At 42.1% G+C, this 14,711-nt stretch overlaps 1 protein-coding gene across 12 annotated transcripts in view; it reads left to right on the top strand.

Moving 5' to 3' along the window:
- The window catches only part of Nktr (natural killer cell triggering receptor), a 37,755-nt gene that overhangs the window by 11,315 nt on the left and 11,729 nt on the right, over positions 1–14,711 (top strand). For all 12 annotated transcript variants that reach the window (XM_021647396.2, XM_021647395.2, XM_060385032.1 and 9 more), the window contains 5 exons: positions 895–982; positions 10,408–10,437; positions 10,901–11,046; positions 11,859–12,081; positions 13,503–13,658. In XM_021647396.2, the coding sequence (XP_021503071.1) occupies positions 895–982; positions 10,408–10,437; positions 10,901–11,046; positions 11,859–12,081; positions 13,503–13,658 (643 nt within the window). The remainder of the gene's footprint in view (positions 1–894; positions 983–10,407; positions 10,438–10,900; positions 11,047–11,858; positions 12,082–13,502; positions 13,659–14,711) is intronic.

The following is a 14,711-nucleotide window of genomic DNA, read 5'->3' as shown; positions in this document are numbered from 1 at the left end:
AGAAAGATTTGTTTGTATGAATGTACAAGGAAATTTGATTTTAAAGATATTTCTCCCTTCCAAATACTTACCAGGCCTGATCCTGCTTAGTTTCTGATGTTAGAGGAGATCAGGCACATTCAAGGTGATATGGCTGTCTAGTTTTAAAGACATTTAAATCTACAAAGCCGTCTCTGAGTGATGGTGATGACAATTTTTCCCCCTTCCTAGCTGGTTGTACTGGCATGTAGCGACTTAATGTTTTAGCCTGCTTTAATGTGGCAGTTCTCTGTGGAAGATGGTTTTGTATCTTAAAATTCTATTTTGCCTTTTAAAATTATTTTTATACAACTTCCTTCCTTGGGTAATTTTGTGATCCTACTGTTAATTGAATTTAATTAGACATTTTTCTAAAACTTAATATATGTAATATTTTGTTCTTGTAGACCAGCTTGACTTCAGTGGGATAATAAATTTACCACGCAAATGTTAAGCATTTGAGATTGGGTGCATTAAACTCCACCTATGTGTAGCTCAGTGTCAGGCTAATTGGAAACTTGAAGTAAAGACATTTTACTGTAGAGATTTTCCTAAAAATGTATTGGCTAGTCTTCCCTGAGAGTCAGTAGTTTATTTATCATTTAGCCAAGTGTGTTGCTGCTGGAAGTGACTGTTCTAAGGCTGTTTGTACAAAGTGTTAAATACCTGCTCTTTTCCTCAAGGCTTTAATTAGTATCTTTTCAGCCTTTTTGTGCTTTTGTTATTCGATTAGTTGATTTTTTTTCTAAATATTGCCAAGTATCTTACTGACCAGAAGAGGAATTTCATCCTTTGCTTTCAATTTAGTATTTGAGCGTTATTTTAAAAAAGCTGCTTATAATTGGAGACTAACAAATTTGTGTTTTCTTCAAACAGATGAAAACTTTATTCTCAAACATGACAGAGCGTTCCTTTTGTCAATGGCAAACCGAGGGAAACATACCAATGGTTCCCAGTTTTTCATGTGAGTAGGCGTAATGCAGACATGAGCTTTTCCTACAGAGAAGCGCTGTTCATGAGAAAGATGGCTAGCTAACCTCACTTTACTGCTCAAATTCTGACAGCTTTGGTTTGATTGTTTCTTGCTATGTAAGTAAGTGTAATCTAGAATGCCTGCTCCAGCCCTCAGCACAAACCCTGGATTTGAAGAATGGAACTTGAAAATGTAACCTGAGAGTACATAGTGTTTTCAGAATATGCTGTCATCCTGAGAAAAGAATGTAACTTTAGCCTCTTCTCATTTGAAGGCTCAGTTTAGAAACGTAGAAGATTGGAATAAGAACACATGATGTAAAAATTGTCCATGCTGTAGCAGGGTGTGGTGGTACATGCCTTTAAGTTTAGCTCTTGGGGGGCAGAGGCAGGCAGATCTCTTGAGTTTTAGGGAGTTCCGGACAGACAGAGAGCCACATACTGAGACCCTGTTTAAAAAAAAAAATGATAATGTAAGTGGGGATGAACCGTAGGCACAAGAATGAGTTAGTTTTGGTAAACCATCATGTGACCATTTTTGTTTTTCCTCTCACTGTTTATTAGCCAGTTTTGAGAGAGGTAACATTGTTGTCTGATGAGGTACAGAAAATGATTTGCTATTGAGTCAGCATTTTTAACTATCAGAATTTCTAAGTTCTCACAATATTAACCCAACACTGGCTGTCATTTTTGCCAAAGTTTATAAACATTACTCAGCAAACTTTACTAAATTTGCTTTTCAAAGAGCCAAATGCTTTTTGGACCAGCTGTATGGCTCAGTGGGTAAAGCACTGGGCAGATGAGCCTGGCAACCTGAGGTCACTCCTCAGAACCCACACAGAGAGAGGAGAGCCAGCTCTGCAGTTGTCTGCCGATCTTTGCATGTGTACAGACACATGCACGCACAGCATGCAGTCGTTTCTTATGTAAATACGCGTGCACAACAAAACACTAATTCTCATGTGAAAATTCTAAATAAAGCCTTTGGCATACTTTAAATTCTTACCTAAACCTATTTTTGTATTATCTCATCATATAAAATATGAAAGATAACTGTCCAGCATGCAGCTTAGTAGTTTTGATAATAATCTGTTGTTCTATCTATGTTGGAGAAATATCTTATTCATGATTTATCACAACTTTTCTTTTGCATCTTTCTTAATGGATAAATATGAATGGCGCTTCCCTGTCTTTAAAGAAGTCAGTTATTCATATAAAAACCCACATTTTAAGTTTGTCTGAAAGATTTTGAACATGATCTGAAGAAGTTCAGATAAGGGCATTCTGTTCCGAAGGATGTCCTAAAAATGGAAAGCTAGTAGAAGGTGTGTGCTGGAGTTCCACAGGAAGGAGGCCTGAGATCGCAGCTCTGACACACTCCTTGACTGCAGTACTTCTCTTCCTTTTAACCTCTGAGGGGGAGGGGCAGTGCAGACCACAGAGGTAGACTTTGAGGAACTATAGTGACTCCATGTCAGAGCTGTTTGCTTGGAGGCCTGTGTTTCCATTTTTACGCTTATCTGAACTGTGAACATGAAAAACAACGATTCATTGGTCAGGATGGTGCCATCTGAGGGCTCTAAAGTTTCTTTTTATATCATTACATCTAAAATTTGCCTTAGGTGGTTGCATTTTCTTGCCATCATTACATGTAGTTAGCTAACAGACTCCGTTAGAATCTGGGATATGAAGTCCTATTCTGTTATCTTAATAGTTAATAGCCACTTCAGTCTCTAGGAACACTTAGTAAAAGCCATTATTGCTTTCTGTGTGGCCTAATCTTGCATTGGTCTAATGTTTGCTGAGGAACGTCAAATGAAAAATTTAAGTCCATAATTAGGAATAAAAATTTAAAGCTGGTTTCTATAATTAACAATGGGTAGCACTAAAATCACTGAAAGCATGAAAAAAGAAAATTTTTTATCTTTAGTTTGGTGAAAATTTATTTGAAACTTCCTTGTGGAGAGGAGTTCACAGTCCTGGAGGTAATTGAACATTTTGCACCCATGCAAAGTTTGTCTTGGCTTTTTAAAAAGTAACTTGTGTCTATGTACTGCTTTATGCTGGCTGAAAATTCCACTTCCTGGGTTGCAAAATTAAATCAAACTAAAGCTTACGTTTCTGTGTGAAACGTATCCTGACCTTTATGGAAAGGATAGAGACAACAGAGATGGCAGCCAGTAAGGGAGAGTCTTTGACACTTGCTGTCTTGCAATCTCATGTCCTTTTGGCGCTGGACGTAGTAAAAGAAATAACATGGTGTCCTTTGTTTGTGTGTGTGTGTCATTGCTGAGACCTCCCTGTGGCTCCCCAGGGACAGCTCCGGGTCTTTGTCCTGTCACCACACTTCCTGTGGCATCTTGGGTAGCAGCTGTGAGCAGAAGGAAGGAGAGGTGTAAGAGGCATCACATGTGTCTTAGGGGTTGATTCATTGCCCTTGCGAGGACCTGTAAAACATCTGCACAAAATGGCACTCGGTTGGGGCCCACAACTCTACAACAGTTCTTGACAGTGAGCGTGGAGCTGTTAGTGTCACCATGGAAATCCCTCAGGGATTTTGTGCTGTCCGCATTAACTGTTGTCTTGAATCTCACACCCGTTAGCAGCTTCCCTTCCTCAGGTGTACACTGAATTTTCTTCAACATAATTTTGTATAAATTGTTTTCTTTGGCTGAAACCATTTATTTGTCTTTGTGTGTGAAGAGAGAAAATATATATTAGCAGATACATATTTATATTTCGTGATCATATATAGTGGAAATAAGGTTTTCCTTACAGCTATCTGTAAATTTTACCATTAACTGCTTGTATTGACTACTGTCTGGACTATTGTGCTTCTGTTTTGAGAGCATATAAAAGAAGAGACGTTCTTCTGATCGGGAAATGGGAAGGTAATGGTATGTGGCCCCATCCTCATACACTATTAAGGAAGTAAGGGTTTGTTCACATTGAAACATTCAGACTCCAGGGACTGCACTCACCACATCAGTGTTCACTCATTTTGTGACTTTGTTTATTTTTTACGTTAAGTATGAAAAAAAAAACACAGTAGGAGCTTCAGGGCAGGAATTGTGTAGTTCCTTCCTGGTGGAAGGCTTGCCCTGTATGTGCAAGGCCATAGGCTCAGTCACTAGCCCTGCAGAACACAGCTGAAGGAATGACTGCATCAGATAAAGTTGTAGAATTAGAGTGGAACAGGGCTTAGAAAACACGTGGAACAAGTTTTATGTTCTGCAGAGAATGAGTGCTGAGCTAGGAAGACAAGCATGCCCAGTCCAGGCTGCTCTAGAATCCCTTCTCACATTCTGGAAGAACCTGTCGTACAGAAGAGAGCTGCTGCCTGCATGCTTCAGGGTTACAAGCCCTGTGTTCTGAGTCACTGTGGCTAAGTATCAGAGGCAGGCTGTTCTGCAGAGAAGGAAAATAATAGTTGGAGAACTTCTTTACCTATCATTGTTAGCGATCATTCTGGTACCTATTTTTATTATCTCTAGTCATTGAAAAGATAGGAAAGCATTATATAAAACAGTGATTAGAAAGGTTACTTTATAACTTTTGTTATTCTTTTCTGGGATGGAATTGGTACCTAGCTATCAGGAAGCTTTGGCTTTAGCCAGATGTGGTGCCTTATGCCTGTGATCCTAGCACTCAGATGGCTATGGAAGGAGAACAGCTGTGAATTTTGAGTACAGAGTAAGTTCCAAGTCATCATAGGACACACAGAAAAAATAAATAAAAATAAAAACTACACACACACACACACAATCTTGGTTTTAGCTGTTTTTCTGTACCAAGTTACTGATTCTTAGAAATCTTGAATTTGTAAAAGCTGTGTCTGTGTCTGTTGGCAGGTGTATGTGTCTTGTGTTTCTCAAAACTACGTGAGAACAGAAGTTAGACCTTGACATCAGTGTCTTCCTTCGTCAACTTCCTCCCCTTTAGTTTTTGGAGACAGTCTCCCACTGAACCTGGGGCTCTCTGGATTCTCCTTTGCTAGCTGGCTGGCAGGGTCCTTTCTCTGGCCTCCCCATTGCTAACATTACAGGTGCATGTTCCTACACTGTTATATGCTGTTATATGGGTGCTGGCTATCAAACTAGGGTCCCTTATGCTTAAAAAAAAATCAAAAGCTAGTTAACACCCAGTGAGCCATCTACCTAGCCTTAATCGGGCCCTGCTTTTAACGTGAGCTAAAAACATTTTGGTAGAAAAATGTCTTAGAAGAACGAGCATGTCTTAGAGAAAGATCTGAATAAATCAAGTGATCTGTGTATAGACATTCTTGTCTAAAAGAAATTATTCTGTAACTACTTAGTTTTCACTAGTTTGAATAGTACCTCAAAAAGGCTTGGGAATCATTTTGTCTAAATCAGATGGCAGCAGTTTCTCCCCTCAGCTGCTAGTAAAATACTTGTCAGTGCAGGTCTCTTTCTTTTAATAATACTTATTTTGTGTGTGTGACTGTTTTGCCTGGCTATGTCTGTGTATCCTGTGCATGCAATGCCCTTAAAGGCCTGAAGAGGGCGTTGGATCCCCTGTGACTGGAATTGTTGTGAGCCACCACGTGGGTGCTGGGGAATTGAACCTGGATCTTCTGGAAGAGCAGCCAGTGCTGCTATTCTGAGCCATCTCTCCATTTCCAGAGTAGATTTGTTAAGGCCCCAGAGCTTTAGTGAGTAGCTTGTTACTGGTCACTCACTTTTCTGGTCATGATAATTTCTATGAAATCAAGATATTATAGAAATGCCCAACTTAACCTTTAAACAAAATTTCTGCTTTTTTCTTTTTCTCGGTACTGGTCTTCAGACTCAGGACCTTGTAAATGCTAGGCAACAGTTCTTTAAACTGAGACTGGTCTGGAACTCAGAGACCCACCTGCCTCTTTCTCTTAAGTGCCATGTGCCATCACACCCCGTCCATTGATTTTATATATATATGAGGTTCTATTTTTTCCCCTTTGTTTATTTTTATTTTATGTGTGTGAGTGTTTTGCCTGCCTGTGTGTGTGTGTGTGTGTGTGTGTGTGTGTGTGTGTGTGTGTGCGCGCCATGTGGATACAGTGCCTCTGGAGGCCAGAAGAAGGCTTAGATCCTGAGGCTTGTTTCCTAGCTGGTTGTGAGCTGCCATGTGGGTGCTAGGAAATAAACTCTGGTCGTGAAGAGCAGTAAGTGCTCTGAGCCGCTGAGCTGTATCTCTAGTTCCTTGTTTATCATGGCAGTCATAAGTAGGGGCGGGGCACACAGTCTAGGGTTTTTTTTATCATTTAAGAAGCAGACTTAACGAGTGTTCTTCATCTAATGAGAGAGGAATGCTCATTCCAAGGTAGGAAGCAAGTGGAGGAAAGAGGTAGCTGTTTAAGGACTCTGTAAGTCTTTGTTGATTGACACTTGGACAAGCAGAGCTAAATTTGGGGGGAAAATGTCTTACCCCACCTCTGTAACTGTAAGAGGAAGCGGTAGTAAATGTCATAGCCCTAGACAGTCCACTGGTGGGTTGGTTGTTGTTGTTTTGGGTTTGGGTCTTGTTTTGTTTTTAGAGAAGGTAATAACTTCATGCTAATTTTGAAATTGTTTTTGAGAGGAAAGGAGTTGGTGACATTTGACCCTCAGGGCCGCTTTCTCCGAATATCACCTGCCGTCCCGACACCTATGCTTGGAGTTGCGTGGTGCCCTTCGTGTCCGTGCTAGCAGTCAGGAAGAAACGTTGCATCTAGTTAGAGTTTGTATGCGTTTCCTTTACACTGGTGTTGAACCTGAGAAGGCTCTGCCAAGGGGGCTTGGCAGCGCAGCGTGGTGACCGCACACTCTGTGGTGGGCTCCCACTGTGACACTGTGGTGTGTCCAGAGCCTGCATTCTTCAGCACCGTTCTGCTTTGTGACACCGATGCATCCTTACCTACATAAGAGATTTTAGTTTATAACATTTTAATATTTAATATATCAAAAATCTTAGAAAATTTTGCTCCTAGTAAAATAGGGGTTTGGTTTTATAGTTTTTTTTTTTTTTTTTTTTTTTAGTTTCATTCATCAGTGTGTATTCTTCAAAAAAAAAAAAAAATTCTCATAAGGGAAAGAATCAGTTCAGAAATGAAAATCCTCTGGCCAGGATTTGATTCGTGGCCTAAGGCTGTCATCTCTATTGCCTTTTGAGCCTCAGAGAAGATCCCTAAAGTTCTGATTTTGCTCTTATTACTGTTTCTATTAATTTTGTCCAGTGAATACATGCACCAAGCAGTGAGCATAGTCCAGACCCTGCCCGAGTCCTTCTCCAGGGCTGTGTTGTGTTATGACACAACCAAGAAAGGATTTCCAGGGCACAGCGTGAAAATGAAGTGAATTGCCTAGGTCCCTCGAGTTCTGTATTGGATGGTCTAAACTTGTATTGGGGGTATCTTTGCCGTCTACCAGAAGAACCAATTTCTGAGTGTTTAGATTTGTTTATCTGTGTCTATACTAAGATGCATTACCTTTTTGAGAAAGATGGCGTAGCTAGTCTCTGAGGTTATAAAGGGAGTTTTAATGTTTTATGAGCTGTTAACCACCTCCTGTGTTAAAATACCATGCGGAGATCTCCACAAGGCTTTTTCAAAACAAAATTCATCTCTTCATAAATATCTTGTGAAAGAAAATTTAGAGCCCTCCATTTTAAAAAGCTTTCTTGCTTTGCATAAAACTCTAAAATTTTAATTTCAAAGTTCTATTGATATTAAAACATAAATTCAGTTTTGTCTTAAAAGTGTATTACAATTTATTTCTTGCCATTTTTGTGTAAAATTTACAGAAAGAGTGTTACACCGTGCGCTCCAAAGGTAATGTCTCATTACTCTAAGGCTCTTTCTCTTTTCCTTTGCCTTTGTTTCTTTAATCCTAATGCTACATGTACTGAAACGTTTTAAGGGGGAAAATGGTTTCTGCTTGTTCTGTGTAGCAGCAATATATGTAAATGAAGGTGTTAATTGCTTACGGATAATCTGTGAGGTACAGTTTCGTGTCAGTGGCTCTTGTGTGCACCACGGTGCTGTGTGACATTGGGACTTGAGGAGCTGGCAGGGTCCCAAACCTCCTCTGATGATGGCGTAAGTGAAGTTTACCCTTTGGGACAACAGCAGTACTAACTGTTGAGGTAGATTCAGTGTTGACAGAAGCTGTGTCTCAGACTGTCAGGAGAAAATAGAAACGTGAGTACTGAAGCTTCACAGTTCGAAATGTTTGGGTTTGTTTTAATAAGTGCATATAGACCTAACATGGCTGCTCAGCTCTGGTCTTGTAAATCTTAGTTTATTGCATGTGTATACTGGCATGAGTGAGATCACCGAAAGTGTTGGATCCAGAGCTGGTGGGCAAGGTGTCTCTGTCTGAGTTTTTCCTGCCTTTCCTCCTGTTCCCCTTGTTTGCTGTGTACCATTCATTGTGTGTGCTGTCAGCACAGTGCTGGTGGGTGAGCTTAGGCTCGGGTCCAGCCAGTTGGGTTTTTTGTGAAACACTTTCCAGGTTTTTACTGTGTATTCCATCCCAGTTAAGGTACAAGTTGATAGCTCTGTATCCTGAATGTAGGTGCCAGTAAATTAAATGCTTTGCATTGGTTCCGACACAGTGAGCAGCTTAAGAAAAGGCAGAGAGGGCTGTGTGCTATTACTGCTCAGTGCACTGAGGCCTGCTCTCAGTGTCACTGCAGCTGAGAACAGAGCTAGAGGCCGACAGTGTCGCATGTGTTTAGCTCACATGAGGGACCCGAGTTCTTTCTCAACTTTGAGACAGGTTATCTATCCCAGGCTTATCCCTCTTCCAGCCTCGGCTCGGTTGGTCTGAGTATGTGTTTCTGCAGCTAGCCAGACTATCACATTTGCTCCATGTAAGGGTTTGCCTTACATGGCTGTCACAGCACTTGTTAGCTAAGATGGCAGCTGAATTGGGCTTCGTATGTGTAGGCTCTTCTCAGTGCTGATTTCTGATTGTGAGGCCAGGAAAGGAGGAGAGCATCTGCTTAGTAAACCATATGCTCTCATTGGTGCAAGGCAGAACAGTGTTGTCTCTCAGGAAGCACTCTTGTATCTTCTCATGGAGGGTTCTGTCTAGCTGATGTCTTAGTTTTTGTTTTCATAAGGTTCTGTGATACAGGAAGCATTTTTGTTTAAAGTTGTCGTCTGCCACAACTTCTGATGTGTGTTTCATAGTTCCAGTGTTTGTGGCTCACTCACCAGTTTGTTAGTTTTTCTTCATTTCTTTTCCTCTTCTTTTGTGACCTGTTTTTGTTTTTAAAATTAAACTGGCTTGAATTTCTACTCAATTTTCTAAGAAATATTTGAGACTTGTAACATAAAAACTCAATTTCAATTAAAGTTCAGAGACTTAAATTGACAGTAAATTTTTTTAAGTTAAAATACTATTTATAGTCCTCCTACAGAACTCGATATTCTTAAAGTAAGTATAAACATTACAGTCTCTTGTACAATAATGTTTTTGCCATTGTTGTGAAGGTTAAATTTTGTTCTGTTGATGTGTCTTAGAATGGCTTTAAACTGTACATTAAAATGCATATGGGTTTTTTCTCATACAAGTAACTGCTTTAATACGGCCTGATAGCTAGTGACCTTATCTGTATCGTATTTTTTTCTCCGTACTGATTAATGTTCTGATGGTCTACTGCTGACCTAGCTATCCACTTTTGACTTTTTGCATTACAGTTCACATGTAACGATCTTTGAAAATGTTACGGGAAAACCAACTTTGGTTCAAAGTGTCTTAGCCGAGTGTACTCACAGATGTCTCGGTAGTAGCAGGGGGGCATCCACAGAGCAGCGGGTGGGGTGTTTTCTGGGCCATGGAAATTGAAGATGTCAGTAATACCCCTCATTTTGCTGTGAGGAGCAACAGTAGTGTGAGAGTCCCTTCCTGTGGCAGTTTCAGAGTGTCAGCTGCAAAGCTTCACCTTGAGTGAAAGGAGGGGCTGGAAGTTCTGCAGAAAAGACTCCTGAGGCTCCTCCATTTGCCTTAACAAAGAATGTGCAGACTGTCTCAGTCTGCAGAAACAGAAGAGCCCAGTGTCTACCACAGTCCCCCATCTCCCCATGCGGCAATGGCCGCCTTCTCCTCGCTTAATTCAGCTGGGAAATAGTTTTAAATGTTTGGTTTTGATTTGAGAGAAAATTGAGTATCAATGTGTATGCTGTATATTTCTTTCTATAACTCAAATGAAACCTATTTTATATATTCTAATAGACTTGGTTTGCTAATTCACTGTAATTTTGTTTTTTAATCAGTAAAGTGGCTACTGTTGGTGTGTGGGGGTCTTTATGTTGGATGCATGCCATGCTTAACAGTTTTCTGTCTTTATCTTTACTTCCTTGTTCACTACATGCTGTGTTTAAACCTCTGCTTTCCTCATCTGAATACGTCATTTTTGATGTTTATTGTACAGAACTACAAAGCCTGCTCCACACCTGGATGGGTAAGCCTCAAGTTGTTAAAATCTCGGGGCACTGTTTGGGTGATGACCTGAAAGACAGGTTCCCCGGGGGTTAGTCTTCCCTAGCTGAGCTCTTCCCGCAGGGGCGCCGGGAGCACTAGCTTTGAGAGCTGTCTCTCGTTGTTGTCTTTCACTTTTGCCCATGGGCAGGCTTCTCAGCCATGTTGTTCTGAGTACTGTTGAGATGGCTTCTCACTATGAAGTGTATTATTACCAGACTCTTAACCCACTGCAATAATAGCAGAAACTGAGTCCCGCCTTGTCTCCAGATGAACTATTGCCAGTTCGTATTGTGAAGTAGATTTCAGGTTGTCCTTCCCTTTGGATTTGTTTCCAGTTCTGTGGATCTGGAGGTTTTTTGTTTTGTTTTTAACAGCATTTGTCCCAGTTACTGTTCATTATGTAATTATTACCAGACCAATTTTTTTTTTTAATATTATGACAGGGTTCATGTTGTCTTTGGACTGGTTATTTCCGGTTTTGAAGTAATTGAACAGATTGAAAATCTGAAAACAGATGCTGCAAGCAGGCCTTACGCAGATGTCCGAGTCATTGACTGTGGGGTGATTGCCACAAAGTTGACAAAAGATGGTAAGAGATTTTGGAGGGTGGCGAAATCTGGGACAGAGGTGTAAAGCATGTGGCACTGTGAAGATTCCTTCTAAATTCGGGGAGTGTGGATAGTGGTAGCGTTGGTGCGTCTGTCTGTCTGTGGTTTATCCCGTCCCACAGCAGATGTTGTCAACTCCTCTACTGCCTGGCTGCTGGCTGACCCAAGCCCTCTCATGCCGAGCGTTCTACCTTGCCTCCGTCCCCTGCTTTTTCTGTGACCATTTGTCAGCAGGAGTGTCCCCTTGCTTATGTCCTTGGTTTACTTTGGTTTGTCTTTAGCAGCCGCCAAAGTGATCCTCTTAAGCCTCATTTCATATACATGTCCCTCCTGCCCAGACACCTACAGTGGTACCCTCAGCACAGAGGCCTGTGACCCTCTGTTGTCTTTCTGGCTCTTCTCATTGCCTTCCAGCCACACTGACCTTTATTCAGATACTCAGGGTCTTTGTGCTGGCCTCATGTCTAGGGCATTCTTTGTTAAGAATCTATATGACCCCTACAAGCTACTTTAGGTGTAATCTGAAGTTACCTGCATCTCTGTATTCCCTTTACCTTGTTCATTTCCTGTCTCAGCTCTTTGTCACCGGCTTATTTAGAGTCTAGGCCTCAGGTAGGGACTTGTCCAAGTTTTCAGACAGCTGTATTTTACTTAACTGGGGAAAAGTTTAGTTAAGTCTTATTTTAGTTTGCTATACATGACACAATGCTATGAGGATTAGCTGTCACATTTTACCTCTGGATGGTGTGCACTGGACTCAAGTACTAATGTTTTTTTTAATATCTCTTAAAAGTTTTTGAGAAGAAAAGGAAGAAACCAGCACATTCAGAAGACTCGGATTCCTCTTCCAATTCCTCTTCCTCTTCAGAATCATCCTCAGAAAGTGAAGTTGAACGAGAGAGAATCAGGAGGAGGAGACACAAGAGGAGGCCAAAAGTCAGACACACTAAAAAGAGACGGAAAGAAATGAGCGGTTCAGAGGACCCAAGGAGGAAGCACACAATGAGCCCCACGCGGTAAGTGTGATGGAGCACTGTGCCAGTGTTCTCAGTCCCGGGTGCCTGGAGCAGTCTAGGGACGGCGTAGGCATCTTGCTCTGGTGTTTGGGTGAAGACAGTTCTTGAAATCCTTTTTTGTTGTTACTGGGGTTTTGTTTGTTTGGGGTTTTTTTTTGTTTGTTTGGTTGGTTGGTTTTGTTTTTTACTTTTAAGGTTTTGTGTATCAAAGATGTGTGTCATGCACCATCTGTGGTGGCCAGAAGACAGTTTGGAGGAGTGGCTTCTTTCTCCAGAGTGTCTGAGGGACTAGATTCAGGACCTCAGGGTTGGCCAAGGGTCTCTCTCATGGAGCTGTCTTGCCAGCCCTAATGCCCAAACTCTTCTTACTTCTTCCTTGAGAGTTCACACAGGTCTGTAAAGTAACTTGATCTTCCACCTCCTAACCCCTCCTTCCAGTTCCCCGCCCACTCACACTTCTCCCCCCCACCCACTCACACTTCTCCCCCCCACCCACTCACACTTCTCCCCCGCCCACTCACACTTCTCCCCCGCCCACTCACACTTCTCCCCCCCGCCCACTCACACTTCTCCCCCCCGCCCACTCACACTTCTCCCCCACCCACTCACACTTCTCCCCCACCCACTCACACTTCTTCCCCCCACCCACTCACACTTCTCCCCCCCACCCACTCACACTTCTCCCCCCACCCACTCACACTTCTCCTCCCACTCACACTTCTCCCCCCACCCACTCACACTTCTCCCCCTACCCACTCACACTTCTCCCACTCACACTTCTCCCCCACCCACTCACACTTCTCCCTCTGTTTTTGTTTTCTTTGGATGACCTGTGGGGTATACTGGCTGTGTTCTGTGTGTGCATGGTGCAGGGCCACTCACTGGAGCACAGACACTGTAGAAACTCCCTCTCCGTGAAGCAGACTCTGAGCCTCTGAGCTGGCTGTGGCTTCTCACCGAGCTGGGCAGTCTCCACAGGCTGTTGTTCATGCGGCACACTAGCACACACAAGGAAATGACAAACAGATAAAAATGTGGTTTTTTGGTTTTTTTTGTTTTCTTTCTGAGACGGTCTTTCTGTGTAGCCCTGGCCTCTACAGACCAAGCTAGCCTCCAACTCAGAGATCCACCTGCCTCTGCCTCCCATGCTGGGATCACAGGTGTGCGCCACTGCGCCTGCCTGACAAAAAAAGTTAAGAAGGAAAACATAAGGATAATTGACAATTTCCATTTCAAAATTTTAGTGTTCAGTTTATCTTTTTTTTTTTTATCTTTCTTTTGAAAAAATGTCTTTGCTCTGGATTTTTCAATGTATTGATGCTTTGTGAAAATCAACACTCAGTAAGTTTCGCTGTTTTCTTTGCACATGTTTTATGAAATGTTGGCATTAACATCTAAATTGGTGACTTGGTTTATTTTAGTTACTCTGAGAGGAGTGACGTGAAAGAAAAAAGATCAGGGGACTCAAATGCTAAAAGAGAAAAGCCCGTTGTCCGCCCAGAAGAGATTCCTCCAGTTCCCGAGAACCGATTCTTACTTAGAAGAGATATGCCTGCTGCCACAGTGGAGCCAGAGCCGTAAGTGGGCTGATGGTGCGCCCTGCCCCTTCCCACTGTGTCCAGCACGGAAGCGCATGGGCATGCTCCCATTGCACAGGGATCCCATGGAGCCACTCGCAGCATGGGACAAGACCAGGGGGAATGGGGTCTGTCACTCAGCTGCCTTCCTCCTCCTTTACTCTGCCCTGACCCCAGCACATGGGATAGTGAGTGTGCGCGGCTTTGTCGGTGATTGCCGTGATGCTTAACTCTTACACTGTATGTTTTTTATTTCTCTGATGTAAGTCCGTCAGTTCATCGCAGGTTGGTACTAACCATGGCTTACGTTCAGAGCACACACTGGAGTGATGAATGTTCTGAATGTACCTCCCTTTCAGAACTCACGCGTGAGTGCATGAATAGGTAAAGGAAACTGGGCAGGTAGTCAGTGAAGAGGCTGTGTTTTGTTGCTTTGGTTTGGTGGGGTTTTTTTGGGTTGTTTGTTGTTGTTTGTTTTTTTGTCTGCTTATTTTTCAAGACAGGACTTGCTGTGTGTCACAGGCTAGCCTTGAACTTGCAGTCCTTCTGCTTTATCCTCCAGAGGATTAGGATGAAAAGTATGCATATATGTATGCTGCCATGCCTGGCGGGGAGGGAAGTGCTTAGTAGAGGTCTGGGAAGGTTATATTACTCATCTTGCTGCACTGCCCTTTTGTTCAAGGGGTGAATCTTTTCAGAATTGGTCAACAGGTGCATTGAACTCTGTGGATCCAACTAAGTAGTGAAATTTATTTCAATTTTAATAGTGCAAAGTAAATTACATGGTAACTGAAGATATAAGTTAGTATCATAAATTTTGCTGTAGTTTCCCTGCATTGTGGCTTTATATTTAATCTCAGAAAAATACTTTGTATATTAGATTTAAATTCAGAAATATTAAAAGGACGTGAGTAATCCCAACACTCAGGAAGGCAGAGGCAGGTAGATCTCTGAGTTCTAGGTCAGTCCGGTGTACAAAGTGAGTCCAGGACAGCCAAGGCTACACAGAGAAACCCTGCCTTCCAAAAAAGAATATGAGCCAGGCATGGTGGC

This window comes from Meriones unguiculatus, chromosome 6 (assembly GCF_030254825.1).
Source record: "Meriones unguiculatus strain TT.TT164.6M chromosome 6, Bangor_MerUng_6.1, whole genome shotgun sequence".
Lineage (NCBI taxonomy): Eukaryota > Metazoa > Chordata > Mammalia > Rodentia > Muridae > Meriones > Meriones unguiculatus.
Note: the sequence above shows the minus strand (reverse complement) of the source record. Positions and strands in the feature narration are given on the sequence as shown.